General features: G+C 48.9%; 1 protein-coding gene across 1 annotated transcript in view; it reads left to right on the forward strand.

Annotated features, from left to right (window-relative positions):
- Nucleotides 1-22209, forward strand: part of LOC137424388 (interleukin-1 receptor accessory protein-like 1-B) — a 139011-nt gene that overhangs the window by 37816 nt on the left and 78986 nt on the right. The window contains exons 2-3 of the mRNA XM_068111794.2: nt 9378-9466; nt 12043-12149. Of these exons, the coding sequence (XP_067967895.2) occupies nt 9391-9466; nt 12043-12149 (183 nt within the window). The 5' untranslated portion in view covers nt 9378-9390. The remainder of the gene's footprint in view (nt 1-9377; nt 9467-12042; nt 12150-22209) is intronic.

The raw sequence follows: 22209 nt of genomic DNA on the forward strand, positions 1-22209 counted from the left end.
CCGGAGGCATTATGTTTTTGCGTCTTCCGTCCGTTCGTCCATGATCGGTTTTCGTTGCCATGATAATTTAAGGCTGAAGGGATCTAAGTCAAACTTGGTACAAGTATGTATAATGATGTAAAGATGAACTGATTAGATTATGGGGTCAAGAGGTCAGGGGTCAAGAGGTCCCATTAGGTAAAATTTCTGGTGCGCTAACTTTCTGGTGAACCAGTGATGGTATTTTGCCAAACTTGGTATAAGTATATATATATACACGTCTGTGAAAATAACACAAGGCATGTGTGAAAGAGGAGGAAGATGGTTGAGGGAGAGGTGAGAAGAAAGGAGAAGAAAGGAGGAGGAGGGGAGATATGTGAAAGCAGTCGGACAGGCACAGCAAGGTGCTTGGACGTGGTGGGAAGGTGTGCGGGTGAGGACATTGAAGTGGCAATATATTTGGAGGATGGAGCCAATATTGTTGAGTTTCCCGTTGCGAGCAATGTATGATGTGCTTCCATCACCAATAAACTTGAGATTGTGGGGGTTGTTGCAGGAGGAGAGATGTTCTTTGTGGGGAGGTTTAGGAAAGGTGCAGCGTGTACTGAGTGCATGCTCAGTAGCATTGGCCGCAGGAAGATAAAAGTGGTGGCTCAATCAGGTGCTCGCGGTGGTAGTGCAGATGGTGCAACAAGAGGTGCTGAGATCGAGAGAGAGAAGAGTGGAGAAGGAGACCGATGGGGGAGAGGTGTTGTTTGTCAAAGAGGGTCAAGTGATAAGAGGTCGAAAGAGAGGGTGGAGGAAAGCAAGAGGGCTGTCAGATGCTTGTGATTGGCAGGTGGTGGCAGACCTAAAGCCACAATTAGTATTCCCAGAGGAGATCTGTGTGACCAGGTTGCGGCCTGACATTGTCATCTGGTCAGGTGCAACAAGACAGGTCATCTTCGGGGAATTGTCTGTGCCTTGGGAAGAGAACATGGAGGAGGTGCATGAGAGGAAGAGAGGAAAGTACAGTGAGCTGGAGTCAGAGTGCTGGGAGAAGGGTTGGCGAGTTTCCTGTCAGCCATTTGAGGTGGGGTGTGGAGGTTATATTGGAAAATTCCTTTTCTGCATTTCATGCTTGGCTTGGAGTGTATGGGACAGAAAGAAGGAGGATGTGTGACAGAGTGGCCCAGGTTGCCTTGAAAGGCTCACTTTGGATATGGAGGAAGTTTATGGAGGCACGTCGAACGGTGTAGGTTGAGGTTGTGGGTGGTTGTTCATTTTAGCCTAAAAGGGGTAGTGACTGAGCACGGAAGAGAAATGGAGGTGTGTGTGTGTGTGTGTGTGTGTGTGTGTGTGTGTGTGTGTGTGTGTGTGTGTGTGTGTGTGTGTGTGTGTGTGTGTGTGTGTGTGTGTGTGTGTGTGTGTGTGTGTGTGTGTGTGTGTGTGTGTGTTTTTTTTTTTTTGCAGGAGTTGGTGTGGTTTTGCATGAATGTGTTTTTGTTTGAGTGGTGCATGCTGTAAGGGTAGGTGGTCGGTTTGGTTTTTGTTTTTGGTGTGTGTGTGAGTGAGTGGATGAGGGGCTGTGGATTCTGGGAGTGGAGGTGGTTTTGTTGTTGTAATCTGTGTTTTCACTGGTTGGGGGTGGGGGTATGTACACATCCAGGTGTAGCTGCAGCATGTGGAGGCATATGTGCCCCTGCTGGCCCACCTTAGCTGACCGTATCGAGGTTGAAGGGCCGAAACGGGATGATGCCGAGGACCTCGACTGAGGGCCCGGTCAGTGAGGCACACTTGTGACCAGGTGTGTTTTGAAATTATATATATTGTTACGGCCGTGGGTTTCGGGGCTACTACGAGGGGGTTGACCTTCGTTCCCTCCCATACTTACCGGATCTGAGGCTGTCGTGCACGAATACCTTCATACCTCGGCAGGTTGCTATGCAACTACGAACGCCAATTGGTCCGTCGAGCTATATCAGGGTCCTACTGTCTGATGTCACCGTTTACCTGCATCACGTGGCTTGTCCAATCGGGGACGTACCTTCCGGCGGTGTATCGATCTTATCCTTGGATGGTAATTTGGGTGGCCGAGCTACGGCTTGATACCCGCTGGGCCAATTAATGAGCCGATTACGCGGGGTAGAACCTCCCGCCTTCGCTAGGTGCGAGCAGCACTAGACCAATGAAGGAAATGACATTCGCGAACAGTTGGAAAGGAAAACAATAATTTATTTTCAGGTATTTACAAGCACAGGGATCATGCGGAATGTGAGGAAGGACTTGAGGGCTTTGATGTTCAAGGGAGAGCGAGGATGCACGCAAAGGATTTAATGGGGACAGATAGATCAATGTTTATAAACAGCTGCTGCCAGACAGCGCACAAGAGAACTTAAAAATAGCAAAGCAAAATGGACGAGAAGCAGAAACTTAACTTGACCACCTGCCTTATGAGTATGGAAACCTTGGCATGTTAATGTGATACCATTGGCAATTTGATTTGAACTAAACTAAGAACATGTACCATGATACATATGTACAGATTAGACAACATCACTCGGTAGAGCTCACACTCTCCGCCAGGCTGAATAGTTTGTTTTGTATCCCACTGATAGGCCGGATCTGGATTCGGACCTGAACCAAAATCGAATCGGCTTCTTCTTGTCACCTTGAAAACTCGTCCACCAAGTTTAGTCATAACTTGTCCACAACTTTTTAAAAATATCATGTTATATGTCACTTTTCGCCCGATCCCTCAATGGTGAAGAATCATTAATAAATTAAATAATTCTCGTATCCGAACCCATATTCAGATCTTCACCAAAATCGAATCTGTTTGTCTTTGTCAGACACCCAACCGGTCCACCAAGTTTCGTCCGAATCCGTCCACAACCTTTTGAGATATCCTGCTATGTATCGTTCTTGGCCCTATCTCCCAATGGTGAAGAATCGCTTAAAAAATTATAGTAACCGGATCCGGATCCGGATCTTCACCAATATGTAATCATTTCGTCCTTGTCACACACGCTACTTCTCTGCCAAAATTGGTCCGAATCCGTCCACAACTTTTTGAGATATTTTGTTCACAAACAAACGGACAAACAGACAAGACAGGGGTGAAAACATAACCTCCATGCACCTTCGGTGGTGGAGGTAATAATGTGGTCAAATGGTCTTGAGCTTTTAGGTCAAAGTTAGAGTAAGCAAAGACTTAATGTGGGTGGAGGCATATTGGTCGACGTTGTGACGTCAAATTAAGATTAAATTAATATTATATTAATTGGTCGACGTCTCGCCCCAAAGGGGACACGGGACAATTGCAGTGCTCCTGTCTGTCTGTCTGTCTATCTCTGTCTGTCTCTGTCTGTCTGTCTGTCTCTGTCCGTCTCTGTCCGTCTCTGTCCATCTCTGTCCGTCTCTGTCTGTGTCTGTCTGTCTGTGTGTCTGTCTGTCTGTCTCTGTCTGTCTGTCTCTGTCTGTATATTTTTGTTTTTACAGTGTTTTTCTCTGCATCCGCTTGTCTGGTCATGGCAATTTTTTAAACATAGGAGGGACTCCCAATAGAGAATATTTTATTGCTAACTCTGACATCATAGGTCATGTTGTATGACAGCGATATTGGATTAAAAGGAAATTAGACATTTTTTTCTCTGAAACCGCTCAACAAAAATATTTAAAACTCGGCACATGTCATCAACGCCCCATGGGGTATATAGAGTGGTAACGATTATGTAATTGGAGAAGTGGTATCCCAGCCATAAATAGTTGAATTTAAATCCTTATCCAAAAAATCTGAAACTTCGTATATCTCATCTATGATCCGATGTGAGTGAAGAATTATTTGACGTTAATAACCCATGAAGCTATGTGACGTAATAGGGTGAATGGATGATATGGATATATGTTCCATGATAGTAGCACGTTCAGTTAACGATGGTATTTTTGTTCAGAATGAATGCGTGGAGCGATACTATGTGCTAAAGGAGGGCCTTTTTAGTTACCCTCGCCTGAGGAGAGGATATTGTAGCGGTTACCGGAAGCATGACACAATTACCGTGCACCGGCCGATGACGCAACCGGCGAGCGGTCACTTGTCTGGACTCGCCCGGGTGTGTCCAGACTTGCTTTTCCCGGGCGAACACTTGTCTTGCATACCACGCCCCGTTGAGAGGCGTGGCTTACCTATTTGCATACCACGCCCCGGCTGAGAGGCGTGGCTTTTGTATGTTGAGTTTTCCCTGATAAATTGCCGCCCGTTCGATGGGCTGATTTAGTGCTTTTGAGTTATTTCGTGTTGAGCTAAAATAAATAGCTCAGTGAAACTTCGTTCCTGTGTCGTCCATTTTGTCTGGCTTTATCGTGCGAGCACAGCTCCCACAATTGGTGACCCTTTCTAAGAACACGGCGATGGAGTCAGCTGTAGCTTTGAAGCTCCCGGGCTTTTGGGAGTCGCACGCGGCCGTCTGGTTTGCTCAAGCGGAGTCTCAATTCGCCCTGCGGAAGATTACGGAGGACACGACGCGCTACCACCATGTGGTCTCCGCGCTCAACGCCTCCACCGCGGCCCGGGTCCTGAGCTTCCTACAGAACCCGCCGAACGCCGACAAATACGGCGCGCTCAAAGGCCTACTCCTCGGTGCGTTTGGACTCACGGAGACCGAACGCGCGTGACAACTACTCGACCTCCCGGCGGGCTGGGCGAGGCCCGTCCATCCGAACGCATGGACCACATGCTTGCTCTTCTCGGTGACCACAGCCCGGACTTCCTCTTCCACGAGCTGTTCCTCCGGCGGCTACCCGGGCAGGTACGGTTAGCTTTGGCTAACTCGCCCATCACGGACACTCGCGCCCTGGCCAAGGAGGCCGATAAATTTTTCTCGGCCAGGTGACACGTCGGGGCGGCCGCCTGGAACCCTGGGCCGACCGAGGCAACGCCCGCGCCACGACCGGCTGAGTCTGCGCCACTGACGGCGGCGGCCGCCGCGACGCCCCGTCGACCGAACCCGACGCGGCCGCCGGAGCCTCCACCAGAGTGGACCATGTGCTATTACCACGCCAGGTTCGGGCAGAAGGCCAGAACGTGCCGCCCACCGTGCACTTTCGGCAGGTCGGGAAACGACCAGGCCGGCGCTCGCTGCCTGCCATGAGCGTCGGCCATTCAGGCAGCCTTCTGTTTATCACGGACACAGAGTCCGGGCGGCGTTTTTTGTGTGACACCGGCGCTCAGCTGAGCGTGATACCCGCCTCGGTGCAGGACAAACAGGCCGCGCTGTGCGGCCCCGCCTTGGTCGCCGCAAACGGCTCCTCCATCCGCACCTTCAGTTTGCGCAGCGTCGCATTCTGCTTCGGGGGCCAGCGCTTCAGGTGGGACTTCATCATGGCGAACGTGCCCATGGCCTTGCTGGGTGCAGATTTTCTTTGCGCGTATGGGCTTTTGGTCGACGTCAAACGGCGTCGGCTCATCAACGCGGAGACCTTCAGCTCGCTCGCTTGCTCATTGAGCGGCTCCGCTCCGACCAAGCTAGCCTGCGCGCTCCCGGTCATGGACGATTTCACCCGCCTACTCGCCGAGTTTCCCGCCCTCACGCAGCCGACGTTTTCGGCCGTCGCCGTCAAGCACGGCGTCGAACACAACATCCCGACCACAGGTCCACTGGTCTACGCCAGGGCTTGCCATCTCGACCCGGCCAAACTCGCCGTGGCGAAGGCGGAATTCGACGCGCTGGAGCGATTGGGCATTGTGCGGCGCTCGAATAGCGCGTGGGCCTCGCCCCTGCACATCGTGCCCCAACCGGGTGGCGGATGGCGACCATGCGGCGATTACCGCCGCCTCAACGACGCCATCACCCCCAACCGGTACCCGATACCACACATACAGGACTTTTCCGCCCGTTTGGCGGGGCGGGTGATCTTTTCCAAGGTCGACCTCATTCGGGGCTACCACCAGGTACCCATCCGGCCGGCCGACGTGCCGAAGACAGCGGTCATTACACCTTTTGGCCTCTTCGAGTTCCTTCGCATGCCGTTCGGCCTTAAGAACGCGTCCCAGGCCTTCCAACGGCTGATGCACAGCGTGCTGCGCGACCTCACCTTCCTTTTCGTCTACTTGGACGACATTCTCGTCGCCAGCACTTCCCGGGCGGAGCACCTCATCCACCTGCGCACGCTTTTTGAGTGCCTCGGCCAGCACGGCCTTATCATCAACCCGGCGAAATGCCAGTTTGGCGTAACGGCCGTCGACTTCCTGTTGTACCGCATCACGAAGCGCGGTGCCGTCCCGCTGCCTACCAAGGTGGAGGCAGTCACAAGTTTCCCGCGCCCCCGCTCCATCAAGGCCCTACAGGAATTTTTGGGGATGGTAAATTTCTACCACCGGTTCGTGCCTCGTGCCGCCAACTCATGCGCCCCCTGTACGAAGCCCTCCGGGGCAAGCCGGCCAAGCACGACGTCGCCTGGACCACAGAGATGGACGCGGCGTTCACGGGCGCTAAGCTGGCCCTCGCCAACGCGACCATGCTGGCGCACCCGGCTGCTCGACGCACCCATCGCCCTCACCACGGACGCTTCCGACTATGCGGTGGGCGCCGTGCATGAACAGTGGGTGAACGGGGCTTGGCAACCGCTGGCCTTCTTCAGCCGACAGCTTCGCCCTAACGAGCGCAAGTATAGCGCTTTCGACCGCGAGCTCCTCGGCCTTTACCTGGCTGTTCGCCACTTCCGCCATCTTTTGGAGGGCCGCCTGTTCACGGCGTTTGTGGACCACAAACCCCTGGTCTTCGCCATGGCCAAGGTTACGGAGCGGTGGTCGGCCCGCCAGCAGCGCCACCTCTCCGCCGTGTCCAAATTTACGATGGACAACCGGCACGTCGCGGGCAAGGACAACGCTGTGGCCGATTGCCTCTCCCGGTCCGGCGCGAACGCCGTCCACCTGGGTGTGGACTTCGCCCGCATGGCGGCCGACCAGACCGCCGACCCCACCGTGCAAGCCCTCCGGACAGCGGACACAGGCCTGCGGTTGGCCGACGTCCCCTTCGAGCACACAGGCACAGTTCTCCTGTGCGACGTTTCCCTGGGCCAACCTCGCCCCATCGTGCCCACTGGATGGCAGCGGCACATTTTTGACGCCCTCCACGGCCTTTCCCACCCGGGCCGGAAAGCATCACAGAAGCTCGTGGCAGCGAAATTCGTCTGGCATGGGCTCCGTAAAGACGTCTGCGACTGGGCCAATGCCTGTGTCGCCTGCCAGCGCACGAAGGTCCACCGGCACACCCAGGCCCCGTTGGCACCATTCGACGTGTCCGCACGGCACTTCGACCACGTCAATGTGGACCTGGTGGGACCCCTTCCCTCCTCGCGGGCTTCACCCACCTCCTCACGATGGTGGACAGGACCACCAGGTGGCCGGAGGCCGTCCCGCTGGCATCAACAACATCCGCCGACGTGGCGCAGGCCTTCATTGGCACTTGAATTGCCCGTTTTGGCGCCCCCTCGGACATCTCCGACAGAGGCCCGCAATTCACCTCTGAGCTTTGGGGCGCGGTCGCCCAGGCCTTGGGGGTCAAGCTTCACCGCACCACGGCCTACCACCCCCAAGCCAACGGCTTGTGCGAGCGGTTCCACCGCTCGATGAAGGCCGCTCTCAGGGCCAGCTTCCAGGACGATGGTTGGTCCGACAGGCTCCCGTGGGTTCTATTGGGCCCTAAAGTCAAAGAGGACCTCCAGGCTTCCACTGCCGAGCTGGTCTACGGCCAGCCACTGCGCGTGCCGGGCGAATTCATCCCTGACGCCACCGGCTCCTGGTCCGCGGCTGGCCAACGCTCGGTCCTCCAGGAGGCCGCCAGGAGATTTGCCCCCATGCCCACGTCCCACCACGGCTGCCCCCAACCCCACGTCCCCCCAGCACTTCGCACTGCGGAGTACGTTTTTATCCGGCACGACGCACACCGGGGACTGCTCCGGCCGCCGTACGATGGACCTTTCCGGGTCCTGAAGAGGGACGACAAGTCGTTCATCATCGACATCGGCGGCAAGCTGGACCGCATCTCCGTGGACCGCCTCAAGCCGGCCCATTTGGACCTCGACCAACCTCCACGGTTGGCCCTTCCTCCACGACGGTGCCGTCCCCCGTCAACCAAGCCCCCCGCCCGACCATCCACCGCCACGCCACCTACCACTCCCACACGAATCGCCAGGGGTTGTTTCGGCCGGGTCATCAGGACCCCCCTCAAACTGACTCTCCCGGTGCATGTTAATTCTGGGGGGGGGGGGGGGCGCATGTAGCGGTTACTGGAAGCATGACACAATTACCGTGCACCGGCCGATGACGCAACCGGCGAGCGGTCACTTGTCCGGACTCGCCCGGGCGTGTCCAGACTTGCCTTTCCCGGGCGAACACTTGTCTTGCATACCACGCCCCGTTGAGAGGCGTGGCTTACCTATTTGCATACCACGCCCTGCCTGAGAGGCGTGGCTTTTGTGTGTTGAGTTTTCTCTGATAAATTGCCGCCCGTTCGATGGGCTGATTCAGTGCTTTTGAGTTATTTCGTGTTGAGCTAAAATAAATAGCTCAGTGAAACTTCGTTGCTGTGTCGTCCATTTTGTCTGGCTTTATCGTGCGAGCACAGCTCCCACAATATTGCATTTGAGTGTTTGTTTGTTTGTTTGTCTGTCCGTTTGTCCGCACAGAATACATATGATTTTCTCTGCAACCGTTGGTCCGATTGACAGGAAATTTCACCATAGGTGCAACTAACTCCACCTGTATAATTTTTTAATGATAATTATGACGTCATAGGTCACGTGTTATGGGCGCCATCTTGGAAAAACCGAAAAACTTTGCACCTCTATATCACCGTTAGCGCTGCATCGAAAAAATTGAGACATGGCTCATTGTAAAGAACTCTCCATGTGGAATAACATATGTTAATGATGATGTCATAGGTGTCTCCATTATGACGTCATAATTCGACAGGTACAAAATTTCATCCGATCAAGATGAAATTTCTTGAGCATAATCTAGGTATAAATTGGTAGAGAAAAAAAATGACCATCGGTCACGTGGTTCGGCCGCCCTATTTGTTTTTTACACAAAAGCCTTAAAACCACTGAAAATACATCCTGGCGATGGTTTGCAATCTCTGATTGCTCTTTCTTGTTCTACTTGCATCTCCATGGCTTCGGGATCATCCAGTTCAATGTCTGCCCACTTTCTTTCAAATGTATGCAATGGTCGTTTCTCAGAAAATCAAAATGTTTTATTATTATGTTTTAAATTTGACTTCAATTTTGTTGCTGCATATATTTTGTAATGAATGAAATCGATTCGGAATAGAAAGTTGTAATTTGTAACAGTGACTTATGAACTCGGATTAAAATGTTTAGTCATTAAGAATGGATGTGCTCTCTTTCTATTGCAGGGATAGATGCCACATGGGAGCTGGTCACCTGTTTCCTTTGTTGCTGGGATTACAATTGGTAACCTGTGTTCCACCTGCCTTTGAGCTGAGTGAGTATAGGTAAAATACTCATCAGTAGATTCTCAATGAATTTTAAGTTTATGTACATCTTTCTGCCTGGCTCTACAAATGCATTTTTGGTTGCTGACATATTGAGTCAGTGTCGGCATGTCCATGTGCATCTTTGATTTAGCAATAAATACATGTGTAATGATCAGGTCTAACATCCCATTAGAGTGGAGTAGAGCGTTATGAATCCTTTAAGATGGATATAGATCACCAGCAGTCTACTGAGGCAAGGTCGTCAAATCTGCACTGGAGTAATAAAGAGAAACTGAAAATTGGCCACAAGCCGAGTCCAAGATGTATCGAGGACTTGCACGAGCAGGAGCAGGAGCAGGAGCAGGAGCAATTATTGGCCACAAGCCGAGTCCAAGATGTATCGAGGACTTGCAGGAGCAGGAGCACGAGCAGGAGCAGGAGCAATTATTCATCTAGATTAAAGTCTTTCATGGGGGAGGCTTATCTGCATGTCATGGTTCCGATGTCATGTCGTATATTTGTCATGTCATGTCATACAGTTAATTGCCTTGTCTTGTTGAACGTGGCTGCCGTGTCCTGCTGTGCCATAGTCGCCATGTCCTGTTGTCCCGTGGTCTCCGTGTCCCGTGGTCTCCGTGTCCCGTGGTCACCATGTTCCATCGTGGTCGCCGTATCATAGTTGCAGTTGCCACATAAATCGTTAGCCTCCTTAAGAGAGCCATGGCTCTCACTTGCGGAAGGTCTTGCTCTCTTGTGAGCTATCTCCATCCGTATTTTCTATTGATGTATTATCGCAGTTTTTGTTTTTCCCCTTTCCCATGTGTTCACACATTTACCTCCCATATTCACATTTGCAACCAAATTTTTATGCCTCCGCGGACAATGTCGACGGAGGCATTATGTTTTCGTGTTGTCCGTCCGTCCGTCCGTCCGTATGGGCTAAACCTCGTTTTTCTCAGCAACCACATGTCCGATTGAGACGAAACTTTCAGGGTAGCAGTGACACCCATGCAGAATGTTTCTATGATAATTGTGACGTTATAGGTCACGTGGTATGGCAGGCATCTTGGATTAAAAGCAAATAATTAAAAAAATATTTCTCGGAAACCACTGAATGGAAAAATTTGAAACTTGGCACATTGTCAAGTACTCCCAATGGGGAATAAAACCATGATAATGATGACATCATAGGTGAAGTGGTATACCAGCCAAAAATGTTTTAATCAAATTCTTTATGCTAAAAATCTGAAATTGCATGCACATGATCTATGACCCATTTGTATTGAAATATTAAATTTATGAAATCATAGGTAACATGGTTTGGCAGCCATATTGGATTGAAGGAAAATATTAAATAATTATATCTCTGAAACCGCTCACTCTATCGATGCGAAATTTTAAAATATCATCTAACAGCACTGTTGCATATAGTTTGAAAATTATGATGTCGTGGGTCATGTGGTTTGGCAGCCATCTTGGATAGAAAAACGAACCTTATCTCATCAACACGAAACTTCACAAACGTGATCCCCTACCCATACATATGCAGTGTACACATTTTCTAAGGTCACATGTCATGTGGTATGGCAGCCATATTAGCTTGAAAGCCGATATTTAAAAAAACCCCTTCTCTGAAACCACTTCACCGATCGATGTGAAACCTGTCATGGGATACTTGAAAACAGCTGAAGGGATTTAAATCAAACTTGTTTCTTTTTTAGGACAGTGAATGATGGCATCTACCCTTTGTGGGACTAGGCGTCTGCATATTGGCGACACAGTCACATTGTTCGAGCTCTTTATCCCCTCTTCCTTCTAAACTTATGTAATATGTATTCTTCCCCTTACTCTCCCCTCCCTTTCCACTCTTGTTCCAAATTAATGTTTTCTCCATCCTTCCTCCATCCCCTTCATTTTTCAGCAGGTAATGGTATCATGTTGATGGCATTTTGAGAAGGATTGTGTGGTCCAGGATGCATGTCAGGTTTTTAAAATGTAGATGCTGAGAACTCTCTTGGATGAAGTTTAGATTTTGGTTTTTAGGTTTTAGTTTCTTTAACATTCTAGCAGACCCACTTCTAGCGAGCTTTGCTGAATCTGTCATTTACTTTATACATTTTACAAACTGAATTAAAAATACAGCTCAACATGCTTTAGGTCGTCTTGTCCTGGAATGTGTCAAATGCCTTGAGAATGAAACAATTGGTCTTTGAACATATTATTTTACTTTGCCCAGTCTACCTTTGTTTTGTTCTACTAAAATCAGTAAAACCCCTTTTTACAGTGATTTGAATATCAAAGTGTGGTACCAGGGCATTAGGGTACTGTCCTCGATCAATAGGGAGTGCCAAACAGGCCAGCACAATTCCATGATCTCCATTATCTTTGCTTCTCCTTTTGGATTACCTTTGCTTATTCTCTTTATAATGAATGCAGGATCACCTGCTGTTGACATGCATTACCGACCAATGAGCAGGTCTTGCATGAGATTGAGGAATTGTACTTGCATGGAATATGTCTTTTGCATTTGCATATTCCTATAAAAAAATAACCCTGGACCTCCTCACCCTCCTTTTATTTCCAGGTGAATGTAACATCGCAGTGTTCAGTTTACCAGGTGAGGCAGCTGTCATCAACTGTGATTTGCCTCTTCAAACAGATGTCAACAACAGCAGCAGCTTGCAAAATGATGTGAGTTACACCTGTCAGTGACGCTAAGGGTAGTTTGGGCACTCGCCCGCAATTGTTTTAATTTTTTTTTTTTATACAGAGTCGAGGCTCGTGTAAGAGCCAACCCATTACACACGAGAACAGGCACAGACCAATAAAAAGATACAAGGGTTATAGGGAGCGGGAGACAAGAAGAGGAGAGAGAGGAAAACATACAATCACAACAGCAGTGGAGAACAGGGACGTCGATAGATCTGTGGAAGAGAGAGGCCCTGATGGGGGTGGGGGGGGGGGGATTAGTGGGGGGCGGGAAGGGGTACATGGTATGAAACAAATTGACTCAACTTGGAATTTCAGGAAAGAAGTTGGAGATTTAAAGAGGTGGATTTGGGGTGTTTTAACGGGGGTAGAAAAGATCAAGGTTTTGGATGGGGGAAGATAAGAGATGGTGGTGAACAGCTGTTTTAAAGACCTGGAGGGAGGAGTGGGATTGAAGAGAGTGAGGGAGGAATGAAAGAGTGAAGGTGAGTAGAGTCTTGATTTTGGTGGTTTCCAGAAGGAGACCAGAAGAGGGTTGCTGGCAGATCTTGTGCGACCTGCAGGAATATTTGGGTAGTGTTGGTCACTAGCCCACTATTATTACACCCGTCATTGACGCTAAGGGTGGTGTTGGTCACTCGCTCACTATTATTACACCTGTCAGTGAAGCTAAGGATAGTGTTGGTCACTCATCCGCTACTACACCCGTCACTGATGCTGAGGGTAGTGTTGGTTCCTCGCCCGCTATTATTACACCCGTCATTGATGCTAAGGGGAGTGTTGGTCACTCGCTCACTATTATTACACCTGTCAGTGAAGCTAAGGGTGGTGTTGGTCACTCGCCCGCGATTATTACACCTGTAATTGATGCTTTGGGTAGTGTTGGTCACTCGCCCGCTATTACATCCGTCATTGTTGAAACTGATCAGTGGGATTTTGAAGAAACAATTGGAGACAAAATTAGTGATGGAAACACTTTTGGCGGAATTGTGGAGCGGTATTGTTTTGAGCCTTCAGCAAGCGATTCAGACAAACATGTTGTTAGCGAAGATGGAGGGATTAGTAGTGCAGGTGAATACGCCGATCACGTGTTCACTACAGATTGGTAGGTTTTGTTTTTCCGTTCAATTGACAGTTTATCAGGGATTTTGTATTAATTGATAAATCAGTTATATTACTCCAGAAGAAATATGGCACAAAATGGCACGGCACAGCCTAGACACGGCATGGACAGGGCGCAGCACGGACACTGCCTCGGCATACTCAGACACCACCAGCCAAATGGGCGACGATTGCTTTGTCCCACCATAGCAGGCTAACCCCGTGTCCTGAATCTTACAGGATCATCCCATTTCAAACTTTCCCAGGATGCCATCTGTGTCTGTGGTTATGCTGTATCGTGTCCGTGCCGTGTCCCACCATTGTGTGTGTGTGTCCGTGCCTTGTCCTTGTCGTTTCTGTGTTGTCTCAATGTCCTCCCTCCCCCCCCCCCTCTCCCAAGGGGAGGGAGGGAGGGATGGTGGTGAGGTGAGATCTGTCACCAGCAGGCCAACACAGGTGTTTGATTCACCACTCAAATCGCCCTCATACATGTGCTGGTATCTCAGTAGAGATGGTGTTACTGTTTTGAGTGACGGCTGTTTTTCCGCTTCATCGTGAGGGTGGCATCTTCTCTCACACGTGGCGGATAACCACAAGATCTTAACCACCTCTGTTGTTTCATAACAGTTCTCTGCAAAATGTTTCGAACACAAAACCGATCATTTTGTAGGCTTGATCCACACTCGGGTATTTTGGACAAACCTCGTCCAATTTCTGACAATCCTCCAATCTTTCAGTCATTGGTTTAGCATGAAACCATCTCGGTTTGTATTATGAGAACCACCCGGGACGCATCGACCCCGCATATTTGTAGAAATTCAAAAATTATTTGCCGTTTGAGTTCAATGGTTCCGTGATGAGTTAAATCTTACCGTAGACAATGTGGATCTGGCGGTCGACTTCCGAATGTGATGTCATGGTTAAATGTGAAGAAGATTTCGACTTTTAATCATAAAATGACCGACTTTATAAATATTGGAAGTCAGAAAAGACGTATCGTATCTATTATGTAGGGTTCCGAATACATTAGCGTTGAGGTGGTCTGAGCGTTTTTTGGGGGGTGGGGGAGTGGGGGGGGGGGGGGGGTTGGATTCAAGATCGAGGCTCGTATAAGAGCTAACATTAATCACAAAAAGACAAACTGATACAAAAACATAAGATAAAGGGAGCGGGAGACGAGATGGGGGGAGACAGGGAAGCACACAAGTACAACAGTAGAGAACAAGGACATCGGGAGATCTGTGGGAGGGAGAGGTCTTGGGGGGAGGAGGCACGGGAAGGGGAGGGGGGGGGGGGTGGGAGAGGTATAAAACACATGGACACTGCTGGGACTTCCAGGAAAGAAGTCGGAATTTCAAAAAAATTGGATCTGGGGTAAATGAACGGGGGAAGAAAGGATCATTGTTTTGGATGGGGGAAGACAATAGATGGTGGTGAACAGCTGCTTTGAAGACCTAGAGGGAGGAGTGGGATTGAATAGAGTGAGGGAGTTTGTTCCAGAGCCGGGAGAAAAGAGGAGTGAAGGTGAGCAGAGAGTCTTGATTTTGGCAGTTTAACCATAAGAGGGTTGCAGGCAGCTCTTGTGCGGCCTGTAGGAATATTTGGGGGACAGAGCATATACAGAGCTGGGGGAGCTAGGCCACAGAGGAGTCGGTAGAAGACAGAAAGACCACCAACCTGCCTGCGGTGAGTGAGTGAAAGGCCCTCGGAGTTAGCTTCATCGCTTGAGATTCCAATGATTCAGAAAGCTTTAGTTTCAACAGCGTGACGCCGAGCTGTGTGAGAGGCAGGAGCACCAGTCCAGAGTGGAGAACAGCTTTCCTTTCAGCTGCGGATGAAAGCCTTGTTTATGGTGAGGAGCTCAGGTGTGCCAAGGAAGGACTTCGCACGACGGATGATGCCCAGTCGGCGACTGGCTTTGGAGGCCAGCTTAGAAATCTGGTTTTCCCAGGAAAGATCATGGCAGATAGTGAGACCCAAAAGCTTGAGTGACATAACTTCTTGGAGAGGATTGTTCAGGAAGTAGATGGGAGGGTTTTCCAGGCTACCTTTTCTGAGAGACATAGTGAGTGTGAGATTTGTCTGGATTGAAAGACATGTTCCACTTGTTTGACCAGTCTGTGATTTTGTCCAGGTCCGCAGAAAGTGAGGAGACGGCAGACTGCCGATCTGAGGGATGAGGTACGGAGCAGCAGAGAGTGGAGCCATCAGCAAAGATATAGAGGGGATTTTCCAGAGAGTCGGAGAGATCATTAATGAAGACCAGAAAAAGCACAGGGCCCAGAACACTGCCTTGGGGAACTCTAGCCTGAACAGGAAGGGGAGATGAGAGAATTTCATTCAGGGCCACACGTTGACTACGACCAGAGAGGAAGTCAGCAAGCCATGTGTGGAGATTTCCATGGATACCATGGGAGGAGAGTTTGGAGAACAGAGCGGGGTGCCAGACCGTATCGAAGGCATGTGATATGTCAAGGGAGACAGCTCTGATTTCCTGTTTGGCATTAAGGACCTCCATCCATTGTTGAGACAGCAGAAGCAGCATGTCCAGAGTGGAGTGACCTGGTTTGAATCCAAGTTGATAATCCGAGATCAAGCCATTGGAGAAGAGGAAGGATTTGATGTCAGAAGCGATGATCGATTCCATGACCTTGCTGATTATTGGGAGCAGGCTGATTGGTCTGTAGTTGCAAGGATCTGTTTTTGCACCTTTTTTGTGTAAAGCGGTAATGTTGACTCATTTCCAAGCTGGAGGCAGATGACGTTGAGCAAAAGAGAGGGTGAAGAGAACAGAGAGAGGGAGTGAAAGAGCGGCAGAGCAGGATTTTAGGACCCGTGGGCTGATGCCGTCTGGTCCATTTGCAGAATCGGAGTCGAGGGATGACAGAAACTTCTCCACCTTGTCAGGAGAGAAAGACACAGAAGTCCAGAAGTCCAGAAGCAGTTGGGTTCGACTGGGTACGGTGGGTACAGTGAGTGCTGGGTTTGGGACACCAGATTTTGAGGCAAACACAGAGTTGAGGCATTTGGCTTTGTCACGTGCGGTGTCAGCTGTGTAGCCGTTTGAGGTAAGGGAGGGGATGGAAGGGGAACAAACACCAGAAACAGATTTGACCAGACGCCATCAAGATTTGGAGGAGGGAGACAGGTTTGAAAGTTTGGGTTTCCCTTTGAGGTTTTTACTTGAGGTGAGTGTTCTGTTCTCCTCCAACCTAACGGGTGTCGTTACGAGGCCAGGAGAAACACGGACGGACTACATGAACGCCGCATTTGTCCAAACTGTTTATTCACGCATGCGCACACACAGTTGCCGTCGTCGTTTTCACACATGCGATGCAACATAGCGATACATCACAGTAAGTAAGAACCTCAAAGGGGGCATTTTCAATGCACCCTTATTATGAAAACATTGTCAAAGGGCAAAGTCAGAGTTGGTACAAATAGGCCTTATTACTTCCGCCACCAAAGGTGGATGGAGGTTATGTTTTCACCCCTGTCTGTTTGTGAACAAAATATCTCAAAAAGGTGTGTACGGATTCGGATGAAATTTAGCAGAGATGTAGCGTATGTGACGAGGACGAAGTGATTAGATTTTGGTGAAGATCCGGATTCGGATGCGACTACTAGAAATTTTTGAGTGATTCTTCACCATTGGGAGACAGTAGTGGGGCAGCTTAGGTAGTGGATGGGGGACATGCCGGATAAAAGCACCAACATTTTATCAGGCAATCTTCAGGGTCCCAGCTATGATTCTATAACCGGCGCCAAGCGATACGACCACTCTTATTTGAATTTTTTTATTATTTGTGAATTTTTTTTGGAAAATTTTGGGAATTTTTTTTTTGGGTTTTTGGAAAAGAAATGTTTTTATTGCAGAAATGAGAATCTTTTCCGATCATTTTGGTGTAATTGTTTTTAAAATCGAACATCTAGAAGTATTTTAAAACAATATTTGAAAATTAGGTGTCGGGTGCATTTCCTCAATTTTTTAAAAACGTTCTAATTAACGTAGAAAGATGAAATAAACGTCATTTTAACGGGCTCGGGACAGCGCGTTCAATGCCGTTGGTTTCAGCGCTCTAACTTAATTAGGAAAAATTTTATGCCCAAAAAATCTGAAAGTCGGAGCCTGCCCTTAACACATACGAAAATCAAGAAAAATGGATACTCTTTCAGACCGTGCGTATCTTCACCCAACATGGTGCAAAATTACTTCTCGGCTAAGCTACTTCTCACATCGGCAGCTGCATAGTTCGAAATTACATGGACATGTGAAGCATGTCCTTCTATCTGCAGTCTGATGAATGACGTGATCTGCCACCTTGGGGCCTTTGTGTGTCACATGGGGCTCGCTGCTCACGCTTCTTGGTCTTCTTGCAGTTGTAAAGGATGACCTGTGAAGCTGTGAGACAGGCCTGTGAATCCACTGTGCCCTGGTCTTTCAGATCAGCCCCTTTCATCAGCATGGTTATCAGGGATTTGAGTTGGGTCGGGACAGCCTTCTGCTGGCAGTCACTGGGGAAGGCACCATCAAAGTTGAACCCGCTTGAGCTGAAGATTTCATTCCGTACAATCCTGGCAGCTTTCGCCAAAATCAGAGCATCTCACTCAAAGTCCTGTTTGAACGCCTGCTTCAGCATTTCCTGCATTCCTTGTTCACACACGAGCATCACTTGTTTCCCGTCACTTTGCTCTTGGGCGTGGGGGAAGTGATTGAAAACTTGCTCCTTGAAACGGCCCTTGTTGATGTCACTGGTAATACCAAAGTCTGCAAGGCGCTTCTCGTAGAGGTGCCTCAATGAGGCCAACTTGAAGCAAAATGTACCTTCTATCTCGTTTTCAATGTGTGTGAGGAGTTCTACGAAAGCTCTTGCTTTGAACTTCTTCACATTCGCAGGTTCATCCTTGGAAGTTTCTCTTTGTCTCGACTAGAGACAGATGATGATTCCGAAGACCAATGAGGCAAGCCAGATGATACTTTGCTTCCAGGGCAATAAGGTCACTGGCTCCTTCAATCCTGTCCATTAACTCTGTCTTTTGCAGATCGCTGGCCATAAACCTGACGTTATCATCTGCGCCTAGAGTTCTAAATTCATGCAGGAGTCCATCTTGCTTAGTGCAAAATATGCAGATGGTCTTGTCGAGCGATTGGCGCGGCCGCCGGCGCCTGCCTTCAGTAGTGCCACTTTCAGGGGTAACATCTCTCTCCCTCTTTCTTGCTCTTTCCAGTCTGTTTGCATTGAACTGTGAATGACTGCTGAACTGTGAATGACAGGATTTGTGCCACTGCGCACGATTCCTGATGAGGTCATCCACAGTGATATCACTGCCGAAATGCAGCGGCACCGGCAACGAGTTCAGTTCTCTGAAGTGAGCCACATTTTCTAGGAATGATGCATAGGCCGCCGGTGCTGATGTGTCTGCTCCACGTGCATTCAAGGGGCAGCGCAGGGATTCAGGTGTAGTTTGTTGGCAAATTATGCACTGTGTCCATTCCATCTTCATGAAGTCTAGCCCTCGAAACCTGCAACACAAGGAAACACAATACAAGGAAAATTGCAACATATAGCAACATATAGCAGATATAATTTCAACATATAGCAGATTTAATATAATATGCATGTAATTATATTAAAAAAAATATAAATGTCTACTGTGCATGCATCTTGCTGTTCGGATCGTTTGGCGCCGGTTCTAGAATTGAAGCTTAGATGCTGAGGAAATGCACCCGAGACACCTAATTTTCAAATATTGTTTTAAAATACTTCTAGATGTTCGATTTTTAAAACAATTACACCGAAATGATCGGAAAAGATTCTCATTTCTGCAGTAAAAACATTTCTTTTCCAAAAACCCCCAAAAAAAATTTTCCCCAAAAAATTTCACAAATAATAAAAAAAATTCAAATAAGAGTGGTCGTATCGCTTGGCGCCGGTTATAGAATCATAGCTGGGACCCTGAAGATTGCCTGATAAAATGTTGGTGCTTTTATCCGGCATGTCCCCATCCCTTTGAAATTCGGTGCTAAGCTGCCCCACTACAGGGCCAAAAACGATGCATAGCAGATATCTCAAAAAGTTGTGGACGGATTTGGACGAAACTTGGTGGACAGGTTGAGTTTTTTTTTTTTTTTTTTTTTTGTTTGTTTGTTTGTATACAAGATCGAGGCTCGTGAAAGAGCGAACATTAATCACACAGAAAGACAAACAGACACATAAAACAAATAACATCGGGAGCGGTAGACAAGATGGGGAGAGAGGGGGAAGCACACAAACACAACATTTGAGAGCAGGGACCGAGAGACATGGAGACATGGAGAGATCTGTGGGAGGGAGAGGGCTTTGGGGGGAAGGCATGTGAAGGGGGGGGGGGGGGTGGGAGAGGTATAAACATATGGACACTGCCAGGATTTCCAGGAAAGAAGTTGGAATTTCAAACAAGGTGGATCTGGGGTGAATTAGTGGGGGTAGAAAAGATCAAGGTTTTGGATGGGGGAAGATAAGAGATGGTGGTGAACAGCTGTTTTAAAGACCTGGAGGGAGGAGAGGGATTGAAGGGAGTGTGGGAGTTTGTTCCAGAGGCGGGAGAAAAGAGGAATGAAAGAGTGAAGGTGAGCAGAGAGCCGAGATTTCGGCAGTTTAACCATCAGAGGGTTGCTGGCAGATCTTGTGCGACCTGGAGGAATATTTGGGGGACAGAGCACAGAGAGAGCTGGGGGAGCAAGGCCAGAGAGGAGTCGGTAGAAGACAGAAAGACCACCTACCTGCCTGCGGTGAGTGAGTGAAAGGCCCTCAGAGATAGCTTCATCGCGGGAGTTTCCAATGATTTTGAAAGCTTTGGATTCAACAGCGTGAAGCCGAGCCAGGTGTGAGGCAGGAGCACCAGCCCATAGGGGAGAACAGTATTCCATTGAGCTGCGGATGAAAGCCTTGTATGTGGTGAGGAGCTCAGGTGTGCCGAGGAAGGACTTCGCACGACGGAGGATGCCCAGTCGGCGACTGGCTTTGGAGGCCAGCTTGGAAATGTGTTTTTCCCAAGAAAGATCATGGCAGATAGTGAGACCCAAAAGCTTGAGCGACAGAACTTCTTGGAGAGGATTGTTGAGAAAGTAGATGGGAGGGTTGTCCAGTCGATCTTTTCGGAGAGACATAGTAAGAGAGTGAGATTTGTCAGGATTGAAAGACATGTTCCACTTGTTTGACCAGTCTGTGATTTTGTCCAGGTCTTCAGAGAGTGAGGAGGCTGCAGACTGCCGATCTGAGGGAAGAGGAATGGAGCGGCAGAGAGTGGAGTCATCAGCAAAGAGATAGAGAGGATTTTCCAGAGAGTCGGAGAGATCATTGATACAACAACAACAACAACATGCATTTTAAGGCCATTTTCCCTGCTAGAGCGGGGGTTAGCCTTGCGGTCCCCATGACAATCTTCTCCATTTTGCCCTATTTTCTGCATCTCTCCTTGTTAACCCCCTTGCCCGCATTTCTTCTTCCACCATCTTTAGCCAAGTCTTTCTCGGTCTTCCCCGTCCTCTACTTCCTTCTACATTAACTTCCATCACTCTTCTCAACCAGTCACTTTCATCCTTCCTCAATACATGACCAAACCATCTCAACCTGTTCCTCTTCACAGCATCAATCACAGGCAATATTCCCATCATCTTTCGCAAATCATCATTTGTCTTCCTCCCTCTCAACGATACTCCGCACATCCATCGAACCATTCGCATTTCCACCATTTCCAGCCTTCGTTGCTGCTCTACGTTCATTACCCATGTCTCGCTCCCATAAATCATAACACTTCTCACACATGCAGCATACACCTTTCCCTTCAGCTTCAGCGACACTCTCCTCCTCATCAGCACGCCACTCAGTTCCCGAAACTTCTTCCATGCACATCTCACTCGAGCAACCGTTGCCGAGTCTGATCCACCTTCTCCATTCAGCATGTCTCCGAGGTAGCAAAATGTTTTCACACCTTCCAGCTTCACGCCGTCTCCAAGATCCAACTCAACATTTCCTCCATCTGCAGCTCCCTCTGTGCACACCTTACATTTGAATGTAGCTGCCACACTGGTAAATGACCCTCTCAGACCACTACATTTTTGATGAACCCACTCAGCACACATTGTACATTGAATGGAGTTCACTCCGCCACCCTTCCTGCACACAGCACACGGCCACTTCCCAGTTCTTTCCACCTCACCACATGCTTTACCATTTGCCATCACCTTTGTCTTTCCGATATTCACCTTCAGACCTTTTGTCTCCATACATTCCTTCCACTTGTTCATCTTTTCCTTCAGTCCATCCATACTTTCCGCAATCAACACCAGATCATCTGCATACAACAACTCCCACGGTAAACCCTCCTTTACGTTCTGAGCCAGCACCTCCATCACAGCTACAAATAATAGTGGACTTAGTACCGACCCCTGATGCACTCCCACCTTCACCTCACACTCACCACTGTTCCCGTCCTTCGTCCTTACAGCTGTGCGTGCTCTTTTGTACATTGCCATCACTACTCTGATCAACCATTCCTCCACTCCTAACTTCCTCAATGCCCATGTCAATACTTTGCGTGGAACCCTATCGAATGCTTTCTCCAGATCAACAAACCCCAAAAACAACTTCTTCCTCTTATCCATGAACTTCTCCTGCAACTGCCTCACAATGAAAAGCGCATCTGTCGTTCCTCTTCCTGGCATAAATCCAAACTGCATTTCGTCGATCTTCACTTTCTTCCTTATCCTCCTCTCCAACACCCTTTCCAATACCTTCATTCCATGCTCCAATAACTTTATCGCTCGGTACGAGCCACACTCCAGAGGGTCACCTTTCCCCTTGTATAGAGGGACGAGGGTACTCGGTTCCCAATCCACTGGAATGCGGCCTTCTTTCACCACCAGATTACAGATCTCTGTCATTCTCTTCACACCCCA

This window comes from Myxine glutinosa, chromosome 4 (assembly GCF_964187855.1).
Source record: "Myxine glutinosa chromosome 4, kmMyxGlut1.1, whole genome shotgun sequence".
In the NCBI taxonomy this organism is placed as follows: Eukaryota; Metazoa; Chordata; class Myxini; order Myxiniformes; family Myxinidae; genus Myxine; species Myxine glutinosa.